This window comes from Scomber scombrus, chromosome 22 (assembly GCF_963691925.1).
Source record: "Scomber scombrus chromosome 22, fScoSco1.1, whole genome shotgun sequence".
Lineage (NCBI taxonomy): Eukaryota > Metazoa > Chordata > Actinopteri > Scombriformes > Scombridae > Scomber > Scomber scombrus.
This window is the reverse complement of record NC_084991.1, coordinates 11,265,569-11,289,140: the sequence shown is the minus strand read 5'-3', so window position 1 is coordinate 11,289,140 and position 23,572 is coordinate 11,265,569. Positions and strand designations below refer to the sequence as shown.

Sequence of the window (23,572 nt, the reverse complement as noted above, 5' to 3'; positions counted from 1 at the left end):
CAGCATATCATTTTAATGATTATTTTCCATTCTTTATGCCTCACCTTGCAGCTCACCAGAAATCTTTAATCAGATTTGCCACATTATGATTAGACTCTGGCATGAAAATGTAAAAATATATTTGTTAGTTAAGACACATCATATGAAATAAATACATTTATTTGAGCTTTTTGATATCTGTTGAAGATAGTGGAGATGACAGTTTTGACATTATTGTTTCACACTTCTTTGAGGCAGTAGGAGGGTGAAGGTTAATTAACATTCATGTAATTGACATAATTATATATTATTCCTTAACTGGTCTAAGATTTAATATGCACCTTGTATAACTTAGTTTTTCACCATCTTCTTTGATTATCACAAAGCAAAGGAAATAATCTTTGGTAATTTGCATAGCCCAAAATTTTCCATTATAAGATAAGAAATAGTATAGTATTTGCAGGGATGACAAAAGATGTTCATGACTGAAATAATATAAGGAATCTAAGTACAATTTAAGGAAAAATTAAAATGCAGTCAAGTTTTTATTGTTGGAGGCAGCATGAACTATTTATGAGATAAACAGTAAAGAGACATACTGTAAAAACCCTAACAGTTATCTTGTTGAACATTATTTAAGGTACTCCTTTGTCCTTACTGAAAAATCATAATCAATCGTCTTGACACAAAAGTCCATTCTCAGCACTGGAGGTTTCAAGTTTCCACATCACACTTGTGGACGTTGCAAACTGGACTACGATTGTTTTCCAAAACTAGTTGTGATGTCACCATATCATACTCATACATTCATGTATCAAATTCAGATTTAAGGCCCACCAGTTATTGTCAAACTCTGCACTGATGGTCAAACATCCAAGGGGGACAACAATAAATGAAACACATTTTTGAGTGGAGTGGCAGCTTTAACTTTTTTAGACATGGTGACCTTCGCCACAATGAAGAGCAGCCAAAAATACAGAAATCAGCTGTACTCTGCAGTCTCTGTGAGGATGGTGTAGTTGCCAGTTTTTGCCTCTGGGCTGTAGATCACTGTGGGGGAATCTTTATCATTCTTCCGTCTTAGCTGGCACAGGATGATAATACAGAGCACGATTGAAAACGTCTAGAGGAAAATGAAAGAGAGTCAATTCTGTACTTTGCATTCATGTTTTTTCTTATGTTGTTTAAGCCTATGCCAATAAATGATTTACATTGAGCTGCAATGTTAGAAGGAGACTGCAGGTGGCGGAAAAGACAAAGACAATGAAGTGACAGGTTAACAGTTACACTGCTGCTAGTAAATAAAGTATGACAAGATGAAAAAAGATAATTATCTTAAAGACTTTGGCTCATGAAAACAGAAACAACTGAATTTTTTATTAATAAGTGCTCCAGAGGAATTGAAGAGGTAAAAACACACAATGGAGGTCATGACCAATCAGTGCATATTGTGTGTTGAAATGGCAGAAAAGGTAGAGGATGGCAAAACAAAAAATCAAATGAAAGTGAAGATACAGCATTGAAGATGAAGAGGGATGCAGGTACAGGAGGTGTACACAGTTTAATAAGACATACAGACAGACAGTACATACCCAGATTAATGTGAGTCCAAACTTTATACCTATTGCCAAGTTTATGGCCAACAAGGCATGTGAGATAATGATTGGAAGGCATGGCTGAAACAGAAGAGGATCAATCACTACAATCTATCATACAATGGACAACTCACACTACATGAATATAGTTAGGAAGACATTTTCATACAGCATCTTCAGAATCACACAGCCTTGTCTGCAGCAAGCATCCTCAAGACTGAATTCTTACACCACCTGGAGTTTAGTAAGGTCACATTGACATTAAATTTCAAAAGATTTCATAAATGCGCTTATATGGGCATGAAGAGGAACTTAGTGACACCAGCTGCTGCCCTGGGTTGATAACTCACATACTTTATATCTCACATAAGACTTCCGGCTTTAGGAGGGATGAAGGAGAGTTCTCAGACTGCATCTGTAAGCAGGGAAGTACTAAGAGCCTTAATTTTGGGGATATGTGGTTGATCTTGCTGCTTGGTATCATAATAGTTTTCAGACTACTGAAGGGTTTTTTAATGGGAAACATCTTCATTCAATTTTACAAGGATCCTTCTTACAGACAGAAAAATAAGAGTTCATTGGACCCTAAAGCATGCTTCATACAATGTTTAAGCAAGACTGATAAACAAATGTCACTTATCAGTTTTAGTTCCATGCTAATTTAGTTTAGTTATTTAAGGATAAAAATGTTTACCCTATTCATTCTTTTTTTTTTATAGTCAGCTAAAAAAAAAAAATCAACAATTGCACTGTTGCTCTATGTACACGGGTAGCAACATCACTATAAAGGGTAGTATGAAAGTAGGGGATATTTTTAGTAACAGTTTATACATCAACCTGTGAGGCCGGTAATACTTTTTTTTTTTTACCTCTTTATAAATCATGATGTCATGGTCATGCTCATAATGCTCAAACAGACTACTGTTCTCGGGGGCTGCCACCTGAAACACACATAGACACAAATCATTAGTTCAATGACTAACAAATAGTACTAGGTGCTCTACCTGTGCAGTAGATGTCACAGCAATGGAGGTGTACAGTTGGGATTCAAGTTATTCAGTTGAAATCACAAATCATCAGTTAATTCTGACTTTTTGTCAGACAACACCGAAAGTATAGCCTTGATACTCACGCATGGATTTTTGGAGTCTCCAATGCACAAGCAGGATTCTGAGATGTTGTAGCCCCAGTCCTGATAGCCTTGATCCAGTCCACAACAATGGAACTGAGAAGGAAGCCAGAGGAGAAAATATGAATATATGAAAACAAATCACTTGCTGATCCCATTCTTCTTACTACAGTACTAATATATTCTGCCTCTTATCAACAGTGTGTTGCTCCCAATGGGTCACCAAAATTCGAAAAAATTTGTGGGTCACATCTTTTCCCCAGAAAACACTCAAGCCTTTGTCATCCACCGACTAAATTACTACGATACAATAGAATTTCAGTCTGTTCTTTGCTCAGCTGCGCGGAATTTTGTAACATCCAGTGATGTCCTTCAAGCAGCTGAACAATGAGCCTTAAGTGCTCATGTTATCAGGGGAGCATGTGTTTTTATCCTCCACATCCGGTAAACGTCTGTGAAGGCTTTTCTGCATCACAGGGAGCCAATTTAAGGAGTTTCATTAAAGTTTTTTTTCTAAATGTGATTGTGCGCACAAACACACACACACACACACACACACACATACACACACACACACACACACACACACACACACACACACACACACACACACACACACACACACACACACACACACGCACACACACACGCACACACACACGCACACACACACACAAAGTTACCTACTTCCATCTGTATATAGTTGAGGCTCTCTATATCATGCCCACTGGCATTACTCAGCGGCAGTATTTTCAGGTATTGCCCGTTAATATTCTCAGCTACCTGAACAACAAAACAAAGAAATGTCTGTTAAACACATGTTACAAATTCAGCTAGTACTATTTAAAAATATTATTTTGTTGGAACACAAGGAAGTGTTATCATTGGTTAGGTTAAACAGTTTTATGGCTCATTTGAGTAACAATCATAGACACTGGGAAGTTGCTTTGTCTATAACAGACTAAAGACACATATAGACAAGAGATTGAGATTAGGAGGTTAATATATATAATAATAATATAATATAATATAATAATATATATATATATATATATATATATATATTGTGTGCAAAAAAATATCACAGAAAAGAACAACACATATCAAAATCAACTTTGTTATACCTTTGGCCGCAAACCCAGTTCTCGCCTCTCCAAATCAAACATGAACAGAGTACACGGGATCAATCCAACTGCAAACTGAGACACACACACACACACACACACACACACACACACACACACACACACACACACACACACACACACACACACACACACACACACACACACACACACACACACACACACACACACACACACACACAGGCATGGGCAATCAGTTTCTGGGAAAAAGATTAAGTATTACTAAAACTGTAAAAAAATGTTTTCTTGTTTACTAACCACAATAAGTGCCCATTTCTTCTCCTTGCAGGCGCCATACACACCAGTGATGGACAAGAGCAGGGTTATGATGGAAATAGCGTACATAAAATGCATACCTGCAAGCATGTGTTCTATCTGTGGAGAAAAAACAAACAAAAAAAGTTCAGTTCAGTTAGAAAGGGAGAAAATCTGGGTCTGATCCAACTGTGTCAGCATGCCAGAACTGTACTTAAGGGTTGAACTTATAAATTAAATTACTCATTTGAAGACAACAATAACCACAACAAGGTTAATTGGAGTATACTGTGCATATTCTGTGTGAGTGTGAGGAAATCTTTTTCAAAATGAATATATGAAAAAGTGTGGTAGACCAGAAAAATCCAGAACAGAAAACCAGGTGCTTGACCACAGAACTAAATCTATGAAAGGCAGAAAAAAGGGATTTGATATCCCATTAAAACTATATCTGCATGGGGAGCTACAGTGTACAGACTTTCCTCTGCCTTTCGCAAAATGAATATATAACATTGGAATTATATTCTCCATGTTTTCCCCTGACAGTGCCTCAATGATTTCAGTTGATCATTTACCATATTGATTGATGAGTTGAGTGAAACCAATTTTGCCAAACAGACAGGTCAAGGTTTGGTGATATGTAGATCTAAACCGTGAGATTACAGAAATTTCGGAACCATTTTGCTATACAATTTCATACTCTGATGGTTTCTCAGTTGAATTTTCTCCAATTTCTTATTTCACATTACATATTTCAATATTGGGATATACCATGATAGTAGATGTTATCAATATTGTCAATCTTTAAGATACATTCACAGACAGACAGATAAACTTGTTACCTCTTCTTCTCCGTAGAAATATCCATGAGTAAACAGAGTGATTGCCAACAGCAGGGCACTGATAATCTGCAACATCATCAACACATTAAGCATTATTTATTACATTAAGACCTTTAATTCTGTAACTCATATAAACTAGGGGCTCGCACCATCACTTCTCATCAAAACATGGTATTGTAAAACTAATCTAAGGTTGTTTTTTGCAGTTAACTACCAACACTCTCGATAAAGAAAAAGTTTATGATAGGCATCACTTCTTTAACTTAAATAGGTTAATTCATTCCCCTGTTACCGGCCTATCTCACTGCTAGTGTTGCTATTAATGAGGCATCACAGAGTCTGTTTGTACTGTAAGACCTTCAGACTAAATCATGAGTAGTGTGCTCACACACTATGTACATAAAGTCACAATGATCTAAACAGCAAGGAGGAAACCATATTAGAAAAAACAGGGACATCACATGTTGCACAATCAACCAATATTGGCAACACTGAGCAGGAAACCACATATGCTAACTAACCAATAATATCAAATGTTAAAAGTTATTTCAAAAAGGGACTTTTACTGCTTATAAGTTATTACTAATACTATTTTTGTTAATCATGTTGAAGAGATACTTGTTTTAGTATTTACCACCCTGTTCTTTTAACTTTCCTGCACTGGTGGCTCTCTATCCAATCCAAAACTGTATAGTCCTTTACAGTGCAGATGATAATACAAGTAGATTCTCACTTTTCTCACATTTTCTGTCGAAAGCAGCAGCAAAAGAAACACTTACCCCCATCAAAGTCACCACAACAATGTAACTTCCTTTCACACAGACGTTCACTTTCCCCATTTTGTTTCCCTTGAACTTTCAGCAATATATTCAAATATCTTTTGAGAGAAATGATCCTGGTTTTACATAGAAACTTTTCTGCTAGATGTTGCACTTTAGCACCCTGATGATTATAAATGCAGGGGGGAGGGAGCCCTGCTCTTCTGCTAGTACAAGGCCCTCCCATCTGGGAGGATGGGCAGGGTAAGTGTGGGTGGGTGTGTGGTGGGGATGCAATGGGGGAATAATGAGTGTCATGTTTGGAAGGGGAAACAGTTGTACACATGTTTAGAAATACTTAGTAGAAAATGTTATTATTTTTTTTCATTCTGTTTTTGGGCCTTGGTGGCTTGGTTTATAGAGGAGAAGTGAAATTTGTTGACCACAGACAGATTTTGAGACTTGATCCAAAAAGCAAGAGATAAATTCAATATATGCAGTAAAAAGTGTTCCTGAAGGACTGACTCTGTGTAGTACTGCAAACCTCCCACACACAGATGTGCCAAAGATGCAGTCATGTTTTGAGAAATATGAAACTACCCTGCAGTGAAGAATAATATGTGTCTGACAAGATTATTCTGCAAAAAAAATTACACTGTTAAAAATCGTAAAATGACATCTACTCTTCTCTCTCACTAAAAAATCCAGAATCTATGACTATGTAAATATAAACATTTTTGAAGTTTTACCGCTGGATGCAAGACGTCTCCTACTCCACTGTAAAGTCTCTGGATTCTTCCAGTTTCCACATCACACTTGTGTAAGTTGCATACTGGACCAAGATTGGCTGCAAAATAATGATGACGTCATACAACCTACTGGTAGGTTCACACTTCAAACTGAGATTTAAGGTGAACTCAAAGACATTTTCACCTTTCAGCAAATAAAATAATGTCAAAACAGCCTTCATATGTCACATACATCATTCTACACAGTGAAGCTCAAACATCCAACCAAAGGAAAAGGAAGAACACTATATTTTGGAGTGGTGGAGGGCTCTGGGTTTTTTTTCCTGGATCAAGCAGAATAGATTAATATGTATATATATTAGTAGAAATATGTGGCAAGAGCACCAAATTCCTAGATTGTGTGTGTTTTTGTATGACTGAACTTGCCTTCAGCGCAGTCCCTATAAAGCACTTTTTGTCTGTTGTTGTCTTGAAAGAACAAAGGAACCAGTGAGGGGCTGCGTCACATGACTTCTTAGAGTTGTATCTATCTATCTACCCCCCTTCAACAGACACACACAGACAACATTGCTGCAATGTTATTGATCCCTAGAGTTCCCTGTAAGAACAAAAAGGGTTCAATTGTTAAAACAGATCTAGAGTGGAGCATTTCCCGTTGGAGCAGATGAACATCTGGTGAGCAGGATGTCTACACACACACACACATAGAAAGTCAATGCACAGTGACGTCTGTGGTGCAGAGGATGTTGGTGGGTGGAAGTATGTAAAGAGCCAAAAGTCTTTACTGAAGATGCTTGGACGAATTCTCTTTTGTTTGATTCTCATGGAGCATCTTCAGGATATGTGGGAACACTTCAAGAAATATTTGTGACGGATGGTAAAATGAATGTAGTATCATGAGAGAAAGTTGTGAATGGCTTAAATTATCCTTGCACAGACCTACCATGGAATATAATTACAAAATAAATAACTTTTAGTGTACAATCTTAATATCTCTAGTTTTAATTTGGTTAAAACAGCTTCATGAGATTCATATGTACAAGTAACTTTAAAAACTGTAAATGGTTCTTGCATTTAATTTTAAATGTGTCTGTAATATTCAAGTTTATATTTGCAGGCATAGCACATAATAATTTAAGGTGATGATCCAGTATTCCCTCTATTTTTTCTATAAACTCCAAGTTCCCATTAACGTTTTTCTCAATTGCTGAGACATGCTTGATTAAACTACTTGATATTCCTCATCACCTTTTAAGCACAGCAGCAGTCTTCTCTTGCAAACATGTTAATACCTTTTCATTGTTTTCACACCATTTTTCAAAAAAGTTAACACAGATCTCAGAAAGACTCCAAAGTCTATCGTATCAACTGTGTTAAAAGGAAAACATCTATTCAGAGCTGATAGCAATTACTTGCATAATTATCATTCAAAATGAAAGAGTAAGGTCTAGACCTGCTAGAAGTTGTCTCGAGTGCCTTGAGACAACTTTTGTTGTGATTTGGCGCTATATAAATTTAATTGAATTTAATTGAATTCTGAATCTCTAATGCATCTGCGAGATGCATCTGAAGAGACCAAAGGTAAGTAAGGAGAGTAAGAGGCCCGTGGGATAGGAGTTTGCATGCAAGGTGGAGGAGCTGCAGAAGGAGGAGTACATAGAGCTCAAGTGTCAAATGAAATTTGGGCAACAATTGACCATTTCATCAATCATGGCCTGTCCTTTAGAGAGGCTGGACAGAGGGTCCAGGATGTTGTAAGTGTGAGCACTGTGACATGTATTATCATAATTTTTTGGAATGAGAATAGGTAAGTCACAATGTATTACTATATACCACTATGTATTTAGCTTTACTTTGTTGTCCTGTTTGCAGAACAAACTGTGTCTAGAGTAATGCAGTGATTTCATTAATCATACTTATGTGATTGGCATATCCTTAATTTTGGTATGCGTCTTACATTTACGTTATGGTATCCATGGACTACAACACATTGTTGGCAGAGAAAACATCTTTAGGGCTGAAGGCTGTACAGAAGGCTGCTATTGTAGATAGATGGATGGTCGTGGAAGAATTCATTTTTATGAAGTTTCTTTAGAGATCAATGGAGCTTGAACCTGAAGGGGCACATCACATATTCATTTATTTGGAAGAAGCTGGTTTCAACCTCACTAAAATGAGGAGACTTCATTGGGCAAAAGGCCACTGTTACAGTGCCAGGTCAGAAGGGTGCCAATATCACCATGTGTGCTGCCATATCCAATGATGGTGTCCTTTGCCACATGCCAACTATTGGCCCATACAATAACGAACACCTCATCACAATTTTTGACGCACTGAATGAAAGACTGGTTCAAACTGAAGAAAGAGGGCATGACTCTGTATGTCATCATTTGAGACAATGTTGCCATCCACAGCTCTCGTCGTCTGACTGAATGGTTTGCAGCACAGCTCTGTATAATGATGCCATTCCTTTCTGCATGCTCTCCTTTTCTTAACCCAAACTGAGGAATTCATCTCTGTGTGGAGATGGAAGGTATGTGATCACTGGCCATATGACCAGATGTCCCTCCTGGAGGCAATGAATGCTGGTTGCCTGGCAACAGGTGCAGAGGACTGCCAAGGATGGATATGCCATGCAAGGAGGATTTTCACTTGGTGCATTGCAAGGGAAAACATCCTGTGTGTTGCTGATGAGAACCTGTGGTTTAATCGTCTGAAACGAATGGACTAAAAGTTCCGAGTATTTCAACTCTTTTTTTTTCATTTTTGGATATTTCCACCCATAAGTTTTCTTCAGTTGCTTTGATGTTTATTAAGGAAAATGAAGGAATAAACACAGGAATTCTCTGACTTAAACATGGCTTTACAAAGTCTCAGCAGATGTAATTCCTGCCCCATCCCTGTGACGACTCTTTCAGGGTCTTAGTCCAAAGCAGCTGGTAGGAACACCATTACTAGAAACACATTGCTGTAAAAATGTGGAGTTCACATTTTGCAGGATATTATGTAAGTGCTCAGGAACTAGACCTCCACCCTAAAATAATGTGCTGTCACTCTTTCATTCCATTGAAGACTGGCTACATTTTTTTAATACACATTGCCAATAACTCATTGCTGTCCTAAGTAGTCGTGAGAGCTAAGCAATGATATGGTCTCATCCACTGGTTATTATGTGTTTGTATTGAAAGAAAGAGCATAGTTTTTTGACTTTTTTTTTTTTAGGGGAATAAAAAGGTTTTTTTTGTTGTGTTACATTGCTGGTATGTTGCTCCATATGCTCATAAAATAAATCAGTTTATTTGTGAGTGATCACTAAAACTAGCAGCTATTTTGAAGGATGAAGTGTCCTTTTTAGTCTGCTCATTGACTTTTCTGTCATGCAATGATCTGGGCTGTTTACCCTACCCTCTCTGGGAGGTAGGGCCTATCAAACAAAATGCCAGAAAATGTGGATGAGTTAGTTTGTGGCATTCTTTTCATTTATTTTTCTTCATTTCATTTCATTTATTTTCATTCAAGAGTGGGCTTACATGTAGCTGTGGCAATCCCTTATTTACAGATGCTTCTTTGTAGCAGACAGTGGTGTGAAAATATATGATGATAAGACTCCAAGTCAGCACCATCACATCTCTCTGTTGTTAGATATTTAGGGAAATTACTGGAGTGGTTTCTACATAAAGTTGAGCTGTGGTTCATCATGTCTCACCACGAAGCAAGGGGAAGTGTGCACATTATGAAATGCTTTCCTGCAGCCTCTTGCCTCAGGTTTCCCACTCTTGAAATCTCAAGGCACATTCAAATTCTTGAGAATTACTGTCCCTTCCAAGTTATGAACACATTTGTTCAAATAGACTAATAGTATTTTAACAACGGGATCTGGTTAGTTTATTATGTGTTTCATGACATTTTCTGTCAATTACAGCTTTCTGTGAGTAAAGCTTTTCTGTCTGTTCTGATAATCCAGTGCACTAACAAGAAAACGTCTTGCTGAAAAAAGAAAGACTAGTTTTGATGTCAGTGTGTCAGTAGGTTAATATTGTCCACACTGGTAAATAGGTTAAATTAATACGGAGAAATAGCAGCAGTAGTAGTAGTAGTAGTAGTAGTAGATGTTATCAGTAGTAGTAGTAATAGTAGTAGTAGTAGTAGTAGTACTAGTAGTAGTAGTAGACTAGTAGTAGTAGTAGTAGTAATAGTAGTAGACGTACTAGCAGTAGACTAGTAGTAGAAGTAGTAGTAGTAGTAGACTAGTAGTAGAAGTTAGCAGTACAGTAGTAGTAGACGACTAGTAGTAGACCTAGTAGTAGTAGTAGTAGTAGACTGGTAGTAGTAGTTAGCAGTAGTAGTAGTAGTAGTAGACTAGTAGTGATATTAGTAGTAGACGTAGTAGTAGTAGTAGACTGGTAGTGGTAGTAGTAGTAGTAGTTACTACTAGTAGACGACTAGTGGTACTAGTAGTAGTAGTAGTAGTAGTAGAAGTAGTAGTAGTAGTAGTAGTAGTAGTAGTGGTAGTAGTATTAGACTGGTAGTGGTAGTAGTAGTAGTAGTAGTGGAAGTAGTAGTAGTAGTAGACTGGTAGTGGTAGTAGTAGTAGTAGAAGTAGTAGAAGTAGTAGTAGTAGTAGACTGGTAGTGGTAGTAGTAGTAGTAGAAGTAGTAGTAGTAGTAGTAGTAGTAGTAGTAGACTGGTAGTAGAAGTAGTAGTAGTAGTAGTAGTAGAAGTAGTAGTAGTAGTAGTAGTAGTAGACTGGTAGTAGAAGTAGTAGTAGTAGTAGTAGTAGTAGACTGGTAGTAGAAGTAGTAGTAGTAGTAGACTAGTAGTAGAAGTTAGCAGTACAGTAGTAGTAGACGACTAGTAGTAGACCTAGTAGTAGTAGTAGTAGTAGACTAGTAGTAGTAGTTAGCAGTAGTAGTAGTAGTAGTAGACTAGTAGTGATATTAGTAGTAGACGTAGTAGTAGTAGTAGGCTGGTAGTGGTAGTAGTTACTACTAGTAGACGACTAGTGGTACTAGTAGTAGTAGTAGTAGTAGTAGTAGTAGTAGAAGTAGTAGTAGTAGTGGTAGTGGTAGTAGTAGTAGACTGGTAGTGGTAGTAGTAGTAGTAGTAGTAGTAGAAGTAGTAGTAGTAGTAGACTGGTAGTGGTAGTAGTAGTAGTAGAAGTAGTAGAAGTAGTAGACTGGTAGTGGTAGTAGTAGTAGTAGAAGTAGTAGTAGTAGTAGTAGTAGTAGACTGGTAGTGGTAGTAGTAGTAGTAGAAGTAGTAGAAGTAGTAGACTGGTAGTGGTAGTAGTAGTAGTAGTAGTAGAAGTAGTAGTAGTAGTAGTAGACTGGTAGCGGTAGTAGTAGTAGTAGTAGTAGAAGTAGTAGTAGTAGTCAGCTCTCACACTCTTCACTTTAATGCTGTAAAATAATGTTTGTTATAATGACGTAATTTGCAACAAAACAACAAAAATCATTTCAGATTCAGATTCCTATTCATTTTATTCTTTGTCCCAAAAGGGCACTTAGCTTGCAGCAGGAATACAGAAAAAACACCACAGACCACACAACAGATTAAACACAACAATAAAATTAATTAATTGCAGTTAAAAACATGAATTTATAAAAATAAAAACTAATAAATACGAACAAATACGTCCAAGCCAGGGACGGGGGGGCTAGGATGGACAAGGACTCCCTCTGTAAAGTTTTAGGGCTAGAAACAATGTGATATCGGGGCTATATATCTTTACTGAAACTGAAGCTGAGTTGAGAACAAAAGCAGACAGGTGTCGGCCCCTTTAAGAAAATTCACCCAGGTTGGTTACGTCACATGACGCGGAAGTAAACTGAATCGTTTCAGCGTGGTTGTTTTTAAATGCTACAGGCGGGTTCATCGCAAAAACAAGCAGTTACGTTGTCATTATCCATTCGTAGCTACTATATATCGGCTTTTACAGACTGAAATGCGCTGTACTTTTCTGAACAGCTCTCTACGTCGCCTACTCGAGGTAGTTAACGTGTAGGGCGCTATTGTTATTGTGCTGCTATGTTGTGCATGTAATACCTCTTCTACAGCAGAAATAAGCATCTGTCATCTTTCCTGAACTCTTAACGTTACTTTTATCCTCAGTAACATTTGAGTTGTGTCCGTTTCTGCAACAGGACTAAGTGTGTGGATGAAGTGACCATGAAGCAGGACAGTGATGCTGTGAACGTCCCTGCATGCTTCATATCCAACCATGAAGGCTTTCTTGGGAGCATTAAAAACTTTATTAGAGACTTTGTGGTGACTGAAATAGACATCAATGGACAGCAGGTCAATACACCAGCAGCCACACATGCTTTTCAGACACCACACTGTGCATTCCCAGAAAAGGCCAGTGAATCCAGCACAGAATGGAAGCAGCAGTATAATTTACAGGTCATACAGGATACTGATGGCTCAGTTGACTGTAGGGGGGATGTCACCATACCTAGCCCGGGCAGTTTTGACTTGAGCATGATTTTAGGCCAGTCAGTCAGCGAGGAGCTTGAGCAGTTTGTCGTGAGTCTCAGAGATGAGAAGGAAGAAGATGTAAAGCCGGCAAACAAGGAGCTATCTCTGGGATACTTCGCTGACAAACACCAGAGAGCCAATGTCCACCGTGCTGTCAGACACCGCTTCCCCTTCCTCATGACCGTCACCATTCAGCCCGAGATCAGGGTGAGGGAAGACCCCGACTACAGAGAGCTCTCCCAGCTGGTCACAGAGGAGGAAGCGGAGGACTTCTTCAGGTTCATAGATGCCAAAGTGCGAGACTCGTCATACACATTTCAACCTGATGATGATAAGGAGCACAGGACTGCTGTCCACCACTTCCTAAGCCGACGGTTTGGCAAACTGGTGGAGACAAAAAGCTTCAATGAGCAGGAGAGGACATCCATCTCAGTTAGACTGAGGGAGAGAGGCAGGCCAAAGAAGAGGACAGCAGAGGACCGTAAGGAAGAGGAAGTTTACACCGGTACGGTTATAATCATATCGGAAAATAGGTGCTTTTTCACCCACTGTTTCTGATCATACCTGCTGGAACATCACCTGACATGCATGACTTTACAAAAATGGGAAAGCCACTCTCAATAAGCACAGGAGAACACATTTACTGTTCATTTAGGCCCTTAGTCAGTCAATTGTCACAAGATGACTCGGCATAAATCATCAAACAAAGTCACACTGTAATTGATATCTGCAATTTTTTTTCTTTAGTTTTTTAAAATAATAATGAGAAAGTAAGGGTTTTTATGAAGAAAAATGTGTCCTCCGTTTTAGCGTTCACTCTGCGTAAGGAGAACCTGGAGACTCTTGAGGCCATCAGCTACATGGCAGCTGCGCTCGGCATCCTACCGTCAGATTTCACCTATGCTGGAATCAAGGATAAGAGAGCCATCACCTACCAGTCCATGGTGGTCAAGAAAGTGTCACCTCAACGGTAGTGTTGTGTTTCTTTCATGGGTCTGGTTTGGTAATTACATACTGACATTCACAAATTGACAAGAGTAAGACAAAAACCTGTGACAGTGCAAGATGTTAAGGCTCTTTGCTACAGCTTCTGTTCCTTTTAAAACCATTTTAACATCTATTCCAAGTCATTTGTTCAATGTCTTTTTTTCATTAGGTTGAAAGAGAAGACAGCAGAGTTCGAGAAGAGAGGGATGCGTCTCTCTCAGGTCCGCTCTGTCAGCGAGCCTCTGAGGCTTGGACGACTGCAGGGGAACCACTTTGACCTGGTGGTCCGCCACCTGAGGCCTCATGGGACTGCTGACACACACCCCTCTGGTGCAGAAACACATACTCACCTGGCATCACTGGTAAAAGAAGCAGTGGAGAATGTCAAGGTACTACTCATTTTTATTTCTTTATAATTTGAGACAACACACATGACCTCCTGCATTTCTCAAGATCTGATGCATTTTTTTTGTTTCTCTTGCACAAATGAGAATTTTTCACATATAAACCACCACAAAGGATCTACTTGAAGTCCTGTCCATCCTTATATGTAGTACATTTATTTTGCCCCATCCTAAAATACAAATGAAATCTAAGGAATTTATAATAGAGATTTAGACCAAAAGCAATGTTACAGTATTTGGCCTTATTTACATAAAAGGAAGACTGTTATTTCCTTTACAATTCCTCTCTTGAAAGAGTGATAAGGCCTGCGGTACAGTCTTTACAACTTGAGGATGAGAACAAGGCATCATTTATGTCACATCATTTATGTCACATCCTTAGGTTAATGATTAAAAGGACATAAATGAGCCACACAGCTGCACAGAGAGACATGTTTCTTCATTATGATTTAGATTATTTTGAGTAAATCCCTCACAAACTGTCCTACTGTTGGAAATACCCATTAGATCACCAAATGTGTATAAATACACGGCTGAAAATAATTCCCCAACAAATGCACCATTTCTTCCTTTTGTTCCTGTTTTTTAAGATTTACATCTTCAGTAGAAATACATTTCAGGTTTTGTCTTCTAATGATTTGTTGAAAGTAAGGACCAATGTTTTCACTGTTGTTTCTGTCTCATTTTTAATATTCAAAGAAGCTAAAATACCAGTAGATGGCCACTGCCACATTCACCTTCATTGTTCTTTTCAGGCCAGAGGTTTTGTCAACTACTATGGGCCTCAGAGGTTTGGGACTGGGCAGAGCGCTCAGTCTGACCAAGTAGGACTGGCTCTACTAAAAGAAGACATGGTAAGTGTTGCAGATGATTTTCCATATACAGAACTAAATATTATGAACTCCGAATACTGTGAAATAAAAATGAGCTGCTGTTGGTTCATCAAAGTTGGCTTCATTCACTGCATTGTTTCTGAAAATCCAGAGGGATCAGGATGTACAGTACTGGGTTATAATGCATGTTCTTCTTGATGGGTCAGGTGAATGCTGTGCATCTGTTCTTCACTCCGGAGGACGGTGATGACCCTCAGAGTCAAGCAAAGAGACACTTCCTTCAAACAGGTTAGAGCCTGACTGACAACAATAAAAGATGATGTGAAAGTTCAGGAACATCAGGAACTGTGGAGGAACTATGAGTTTCTGTCTATTCTTTGACTTTGCTCCTAATACCTAGTTCCTCAATTTAACTAAAAGAAACTGCTGAAATGTATAATTCTGTAGAAAATCCATTGTGGTTTTGCAGTGCTGAGAACAGCAAATATTGCTGAGACCAACAAATATAGCAATTTTATAGCTGTATAGGGATTCAACATACTATGAGATTTTTTAATATCTTTCATTCTTTGTCTTTTCTGTTTCTTAATAAAAGATAATGCTAAGGAGTCTTTGGCATTGATGCCCTTGTCCAAGGCGAGGGAGCGGCTGATGCTGCGGGCTCTGAACCGCTACGGTACAGGTCCAGATGGCTGTGCCCAAGCCTGGCTCAGCCTGCCCCACAGCATGAGAGTCTTCTACCCACACGCCTACTGTAGCAGGTCAGCAGCAGGAATATGCCATGCCACGTTGAAACACAAACATGGCTCTCTTTTGTTTGCTGTCACAGCTGGAAGATGACTTTGATCACATTGTCCCCTTTTGGTGTTTAACCCAGAATCACTTGCGTTCATGCTTTCAGTTCATAAACAAATCCTGCCATGAATGATCCATGATTTACTCTCTTTTTCTTAATGATCAGACATAATCATGAGTAAATCTCATTAAATAAGTCATAATAAATTGAATTCACTTCCATTTAAAAATGAAAGCTAGCTGTCCAGTTTTTAATATTACAGTGCAGCAGTGATAAATGTGCTGATCCATCTGCTTGTGGTTGTCAGAGTGTGGAACGAGGCGGTGGCACACAGGTTGGCTACCTTGGGCCACAGTGCCAGGCAAGGAGACCTGGTGTGGATCCAGGCAGGGCAAAACAAACCGGATGACAGCCAAGAATCCAGTGCTCAGGTAAAATAGAACAGAAAATAGAAAAACAAGCAGCTGAACTCATATTTTAGAGGAGTTGCTACAGGTTTCTCTTTACAAACTGTTAATCAGCTGTCTTATGGTTTCATTTTGGTCATTTTAGCTGCTGTTAACAAGAGGGACCATTCATTCAGTGTCACTGACCTTTCATTTCTTTGCTTTTCCAGATACATGTGGTGACAGACCAAGAGGAACAAGAGGGAGTCTACTCACTTGGACAAGTATGGCGCTTAGACAAATACTTGTGTTATAAATGCTACTATTTCTTCTGTTACCACTACTGCTACTGAGCGTTTATTATTTTATCAGGTATTACTACCGATGCCAGGGAACACAGTGAAATATCCAGAAAACGCCATGGGGACTTGGTACCAGGAGAGACTGGCCAGAGACGGACTGGAAGACTGTCGCTTCAGAGTCAGCAGCCTCAAACTGAATCTGCCCGGCTGCTACCGCCCCCTGCTGGCCTTTCTACACAACCTCAGCTACAAGCTACAGAGAGCAGCTGGTGAGGAGGGAGGAGGGGAGATGACAGGAAGCAGCAGTAGAAAAAGTGACGGGCATCTGAATGTCACAGCAGCAGAAGGAAAAGAGGACTCGGGCTTGCTCACTCTCACCTTAAACTTCGACTTGGACACCTCCTGCTATGCAACTGTCTGCCTCAGAGAGATTATGAAGTGTGATCCCTAGAGGACAGATCTAGCCAGTTGTGTTTGTGCACACTAATACAAAAAAATACCTTCTCTTTTTCAAAGAGACATCTTTTTGTTATCTACCGACACCGTTTTGTACCTCAGTTGACCCCATGGTGGTTGTGATACAGCATCAGTAGAATTTGTTGTTAAAGTACTGAACACAAGACTCATCCTGCATGAGGAAAACAGCATACAGTCTAGTTGATATTATTCCTAATAAAAAGGTGGCACAGCAAAATGTGAACAAGTCTAAATGAGATAGCACTTAAAGCTGGTGGGATTTGGTATAAACTCCTGAGTGAAAAGTATTTCATTTTAGATTTGTGTTACATTGTGGCCACAAAGTGACATTGCCATTGTTTACTTGCAAGTGTGCAAAGTTTGTATTTGTGTTTTGTGCCATGAATTAAACTTTTAGAATGTAAGAAATCAACATACTATGTTTTTTTTCTTTTTCTTTCCTTCTTTTTAATTTACTTTTCACACTTATTTAGAAATTGAACGTTTTCTCACTCAAAACAGTAGTTTGAACTCCCTCCTCCTGAAATGATTAAACAATTATCTTTGTAACTGTTACGCAGTGCATTTAAGTGTCAGGTATATTTTAAAATCAATACACATATCCAGCATTTCCACTTAGTTCCTGAATAGTCCAGCAACACTCATATTCCTTTCCAAAAAAAAAAAACTAGCAACAAAAAGTGAAGGATACAACTACATATACAAATATACAAATGATTTCATGACATAATATTACCCATTTATGTATTGTTGAATAAAAAAAAAACCCTGTTAATCTCTACATATAAAAAGGAGAGACCCAGAAATCCTCAAAAATATATCCATAGTCTATATAAAGTACATTTTTCTTATAGAAACATTTTTGATTGAACATTTAATTAGTATCCTGTGTTTTCTATTTTCTTGAGAAAGATCAGATGTGCTGTTTAAAAGATGAAGATGGGCACTCATAAAGAAAAATAAAATCAAAATATTTTATAAATATATACTGTATACATATATTTATATTAGTGTTCTGGTTGCTCACTGTGGTTGTTTTACCATCATCTGCAATTTTCATCATCTAACCCTGTTTTCCAGAGGTGATAACTTCCTTTGTGCACTGCACAGTGGGAAAATTCATTGAATTTAGTGTCTTTAGTGACTATTTTCACTATATTTCATTTAGTCACTTTTCCACTATGAAAACAACTCATACTCAAAAAAATGTACCGTACAATAATCATCACTAGGTGGAGACAACAGGCAAAGATTGTCAGGCACATGCCAAAGGGACTCATTGCTCCAAGTGTCACATACTAATTTGTTAAAGTGTGATTATTTACTTGGTCAAGTGTCCACCAAAGTACTGCTGGTCATATTGGTATGACAGAGTTCCTTACGTAAGAACAAACATCTCCTGCACCACATGGCTAAAAGGCTAATGATGATCATACTCCTAATCTGAAACTAATCCACCATGCCAGCTCATATGAGACTCACTCATGTAAAAAAAAAAGTTCTGTATACCAGAAGGGGAGGCATTCAAAGAACCACTATAAAATATAATGAAGCATAAAACCCTGGTGTAATTATATTGCTGAGGGGCAGCATTCGATCTGTAGTAAAAATGAGCCAGCTTTGCCTCCTGTGACTAATTTGTGGACTTTTGATGAGGATGTTTTAAGACAGCACTGTATAGAAACCTCCTCCCTCCTGAATAAGTCACAATGGATTCCTCTGGGCTGTTTTGAATACTTGTTACTGTAAGCATAGTGAAAAGTGACTACATGGGTGTTTTAGTTGGAGGTGGGTTCTGACATGCAGCCTGTCGTCACCGCGGTTTGATAAAGTACCTGCCTGTAAGCGAAACTGTCTGCCAAAGACAATCATTAGCAATAATGAGTTCCTCCACTTTTTTGAAGAGTTTCATTCCAAAATGACACACTTAATTAATCGAAATCTTGTAACACTTACAGACTGAACGTTGCTATATATGAGAGGGGTTTTAATGTTTCTTGCCTTAGGAGTCTAACTAAAATATTGACGGATAACTTGAAAATTGTTCTTTATGTTCAGAATGATTCTTTGAGTTTCTTACACTCATAATAACATACAGATTTTTTGTTAGTTCTCATATATCTCCCCATATCCAACCAGGTGAATATCTACAGTCGCTTTGGGCATCCCTGGCCTCTCTACAGTCTCATAACATCCTCAACACTTAGGTGTAACATTACAGATGTTTTGACTAAAACATTTCCAGATTGTCTCAACCAACAATTTTTATCCCACAAAACTACAACGTGTAACCACAAAGGGATGAAACCTTGTCTCTCTCAATATTGTATGTGGTTACTGCGACAGTTTAGCCTGTCATGTTGTGTCTGAGTCACTCTGACTGTTAGGCAGTTAGTTGTGAATCTGACTTAACTTGATGAGAACATCCCGGCAGCGCTTCCTTCATGTCCTCCATCTGCTTCCTTTCCCATCACACTTGGACCGATTTGATCTCATCGAGGTCACATTACTCAATGCCTCAAAACCATTTATGTTTATTAAAATAGTTGGCAATGAATCCATGAATGGACTAATTGCTATAGCTCTACTGGTAATGCCAACATTTTCTTTGTTTATTTCTTGATTTTATTGTAATTATTTTGATATGTAACTGAATTGTGTAAGTTTGTACAGGTTTTTTGAAAGGTGCTATATAAATAAAGCTTATTATCATTATGATTACTATTATTATTACTAGTACTGCTTCGAACTGAAAGCACTGAACAAAAAACAGGATGATTTATATTGTGAGGCAGCCACAGGAATTGCAATGTATTTGTCATTGAGGTTACTTTTTTCCCCTTTCCCCTATCAGGTTACTTTCAATTACATATTTTTTTAATGTATCAATATTGAGGTCGTGGTTCAACACTATCAAGTATTGTAGAGTTCTGTCTTAACTATTACTAAGACAAGTATGAAGGCCTAACATTGTATTGTAAAACAAGGGAAAACATAATTTTAGTGTGCAGAGTTTTCTTGAATCAAGTGACTTCTTTGATAATAGAAAGAGTGACCTGAATATTAAGATCATCATATTGAGTATATGTATGCAAACCTGTCCTGGATAGGTGGGTGGGTGGTGACGGCGCTGGAGTGAGTGTGAATGAGGGGTCCAATTTGGAAAATTTTGTTCCCCTGTCCATAATTCATAATGGCTGGCCTGTCAGATATGACTCTCCTACGCAGGCAGACATGGGTGAATGACTTCTCTGCATCCCTGGGCTGATTCCTGTTCCAGCCGGCTGTAGATAAATGTTGACCCACTTCAGCAGCAAAGATGACAACTTTACTACACGTCTTGCTTAGTTGAAAAGCAGAGCAAAGGCTTGAGAATGAGAAGGAAGTCATGGGTTATGAAAGATATTCACCATGCACGTACAGTAATATATATTTTGCTTGGAAAGTGAGTCAGAGGAAGAGGAGGAAACTGAGGGTTATGAAAGACACTTACCAAGGAATGGAGGGACTATCTAGTTTTCTCTGGCCAAATGCCCCTGTTTTTTTTCAGCCCTTTAAAGAAACATATTTTTTCAATCAGCTTCTTACTGTGAGTGATGGGGTCCTACATCAACCCAAAGTTTTCTGGCAAAGTTTCACAGTTTTGGTTATTTCAGTTACAAGATTTCTGTATTTGTGTTTTTCTGGCTAGTTTGAAGTAGGCGGGGCGATCATTTGGCAGAAAACCCGAGCTTTTGAACATTAAAACTTTTATAAATCATAATCAAGAGTGTTATTTTCAAAACTATTCAGTATTTTTTGTTGCTTATTAGTCATGAATATTTTACGTCACCAAGAAAAACACATAAAGCCCCTGAAAAGTTGGCACTGCATTAAGCGTGGGAGCCATAAAAGCACACAGAAAGGATAGCTTATGGGTAAGTGGTCATGTAACACCTGTTATACTGAGGAGGAAGAAGATAAGAGGCAGGAAGAAAAATAGAGAAGCAAGTAAAGATAGAATGATGGATAGTGATAAGGATAAGTGATGAAAGGCCAGCATCAGCTATCTAGAACATCCTTGACCAAGCCACCAAATTCCTAAATTCTGATTCATTCTAAAAACATGATGACTGTCAGGACTTTTGCAATGTACACTACTATGTTCTGGCTTGATTAAACCAGCCTTTTTGGTGCTTATGGCAAAGAGGTGAGAGATGGTTAAAGAGTAACCATTTACAAATGTTTGTATATTGATTATAAATGCTACATAGGAGGATTTAAAGCCAAGTGTTTCCAGCTAAGAGGCTCACACACACATACATGCCGGCCCACAGTCTCTTGTTCTTGATTAGACATATAAACACTCCAGTGGCCTTTGACCTTTTTTTGAGCTGTCTTTCCTGCTGTCATCTGATTGGCAAGTGGTTCTGTGTTTTTATAAGAGCAGACACTGATATGGGACTGTGCATGGGGAGATTTTGAAAATGTGTGTGTTTATGAGCTTGTCTGTGCCTGAAAGAGAAAGAGAAATACAGTGAGTGTGTGTGTGTTTTCAAGACCCTGTCAACCGTGCTGTTGCAAGAGTCACTGCTGAGTATTGTCCAGACGTGACAGTCTGTGTATACAAGGTGGCTGAACACGGTCAAGAGTGGTTGAATAAGCATAAGCAATACTGTTGTTACAGTGTCAAAAAGCATTTTGACTAGTCTTAGTAAAAAAAAACAACAACCGCCTTCACTGTTATGAACTTATTTTTTACAGTATGTGCCTTTTCACTTTTAAGCCGTCTGTTTTCTTAAGAGCTCTAACATTCACATTGCTGGCATTTATTCCAGTGATTTATCTAAACGACACACCTAAGTGACATTCTCTGAGTCTGCTAGTGGGTGCACGAAGGCACTTGGATTGGATTCAGTTAGTTTTGATTGCAAGGAATGAAACTAAAGGAAAAGTTTGAAATCAACCTTGGAAATAGTTTTACCATACTAAGCTCACATTTAACACATATGCGTCTGTTCGTGGAAAACAGAACTTTTTTTGGTTGCGGAGATTTTAGGAAATGTCACTGTAGTAGCTCCTTATTCGCTTTACTTGAATGCAAAAATGCATGCAATAAGAACATCAGGTAAAAATAAACTCTGTGATTAAGTAGTGTCATGGCAGGGTGTGTGTTGCTCTAGAAAAGCTGGAAAGCATACATGGGTGGACATATGAGCCATGTGCAAGATTTGACGTGGGATCTTTTCGTTATGGAACAGTCATTCAACAGTAAAACTACTGGACCACTCTGCTGCCCAGAGGCTGCTCTGTCACCTACTTTACCGTACCCCAGTCCGTGTCCCACATGCGAGAGGCCTGCATGTGGAAAATACACTGACCTGATAACTGCAGCGGAGCTATTGACAAGCGGAAAGAGAAAAAAATAGACAATGCCCGTGTGAAATGAGATTGATTAATGGATGACGCAATGTTGAGTCTGTTATGCACTGAGCGAGGAGCATCAGTGATTCCTATAGAGCTGCTGGATGCATAGGATAGAAAGAGTGTGTGAAAGTTAGATGAGACATTCCCATGATGTCAATCCATAATGTGTGTGTGCCAGGAGTGAGATGATACATTTAAATTCATCCACCAAATTTAAAAATCCTAATCTTTATCCACTGTGTTAGATTAGAACACATTATACAACATTGTATAGAGCATTACATTTCACTTTTTCATATAAGACAGTATAAAGCAGCCCCATGCCCCTCATTAGAAAGCTGTAGTTGCACTTAAAAGCCCCCAGGTGTGAGTATGTCTTCCTGTATGAGTTTGAATCAGATGCTGGTTAAAATCCAAGTGCATGCTCAGTCAGCCTTCACTGCAAAGGTCATGATCAACCAAAACATGACAAGTTTGCGGTATGTGCCCGAGCCCAATTAAAGCTTTAGGATACCCCAAATTGTGCGTCTTTTATCATTAACATAGTTTATTCCAAACAGCAACTATGGCACAATGTAGTGGAAAAGTGATGTTTTAACCATAAACTGTAGCTAAGCTGTGAATGAAACACTAATCCAACACAGCTCCTTTCTATAATAAAATAAATAAAAGAGCCATAAAACATCTGGCTGACAAAATATAAGAAGTGACTGTTGACTTTTGGATCCTATCAGAGGCTATGTATAGTCAGTGGAAAAACTTAATTTCCTGGCCTGTTTGTGACCCAACAAAAAACCCAACTTTTATACTTTCAGGCACAGCACCAGAGGGATCGTGGTGAACTGCCTGTACATAAGCCATTAATGGGTTACTTGCTACAACTGGGATTTTTTCTCACACTGTTAAAAGTTGAGGGGGAAAAAAGTGTTAAACCCTGCCTGGGTACAGTGAGCACTCTGTGCCAGAGTGGAAGAATCTGTTGACTGGCTTCAAGCACAAGGAGGTGAAGGAAAGCTCATTATTTTTAATGGCGTCTCTCCCCTGGTTGAGAA

The 23,572-nt window shown here is 38.5% G+C and overlaps 2 protein-coding genes across 2 annotated transcripts; one reads left to right on the top strand and one right to left on the bottom strand.

Moving 5' to 3' along the window:
- Nucleotides 1–156: 156 nt before the first annotated feature.
- Nucleotides 157–5,896, bottom strand: LOC134004450 (tetraspanin-8-like). The gene is made up of 9 exons (XM_062443725.1): nt 5,725–5,896; nt 4,946–5,011; nt 4,107–4,223; nt 3,828–3,902; nt 3,391–3,486; nt 2,707–2,799; nt 2,444–2,515; nt 1,572–1,655; nt 157–1,102 (listed from the first exon to the last, which is right to left on the bottom strand). The coding sequence occupies exons 1-9, from the start codon at nt 5,782–5,784 to the stop codon at nt 962–964; spliced, it is 804 nt and encodes a 267-aa protein (XP_062299709.1). The 5' UTR covers nt 5,785–5,896; the 3' UTR covers nt 157–961.
- A 5,933-nt stretch (nt 5,897–11,829) lies between these two features.
- On the top strand, nt 11,830–17,536 carry pus7l (pseudouridine synthase 7 like). Its single transcript, XM_062443716.1, has 10 exons — nt 11,830–12,441; nt 12,596–13,434; nt 13,740–13,899; nt 14,086–14,305; nt 15,076–15,174; nt 15,360–15,441; nt 15,749–15,914; nt 16,257–16,380; nt 16,566–16,619; nt 16,708–17,536. The coding sequence occupies exons 2-10, from the start codon at nt 12,621–12,623 to the stop codon at nt 17,086–17,088; spliced, it is 2,100 nt and encodes a 699-aa protein (XP_062299700.1). The 5' UTR covers nt 11,830–12,441; nt 12,596–12,620; the 3' UTR covers nt 17,089–17,536.
- Nucleotides 17,537–23,572: the final 6,036 nt, after the last annotated feature.

What these genes read in the sequence shown, in the direction of transcription:
- LOC134004450 (XM_062443725.1), bottom strand. Translation starts at nt 5,784, where the DNA reads ATGGGGAAAGTGAACGTCTGTGTGAAAGGAAGTTACATTGTTGTGGTG. An exon ending in ACATCATGATTTATAAAGAG is followed by an intron (nt 1,656 to 2,443) that starts GTAAAAAAAAAA and finishes CTTCTGTTTCAG; the next exon opens with CCATGCCTTCCAATCATTAT. An exon ending in TTGGACTCACATTAATCTGG is followed by an intron (nt 1,103 to 1,571) that starts GTATGTACTGTC and finishes ATTTTCCTCTAG; the next exon opens with ACGTTTTCAATCGTGCTCTG.
- pus7l (XM_062443716.1), top strand. Translation starts at nt 12,621, where the DNA reads ATGAAGCAGGACAGTGATGCTGTGAACGTCCCTGCATGCTTCATATCC. An exon ending in AAGAAAGTGTCACCTCAACG is followed by an intron (nt 13,900 to 14,085) that starts GTAGTGTTGTGT and finishes TTTTTTCATTAG; the next exon opens with GTTGAAAGAGAAGACAGCAG. An exon ending in CTCTACTAAAAGAAGACATG is followed by an intron (nt 15,175 to 15,359) that starts GTAAGTGTTGCA and finishes TTGATGGGTCAG; the next exon opens with GTGAATGCTGTGCATCTGTT.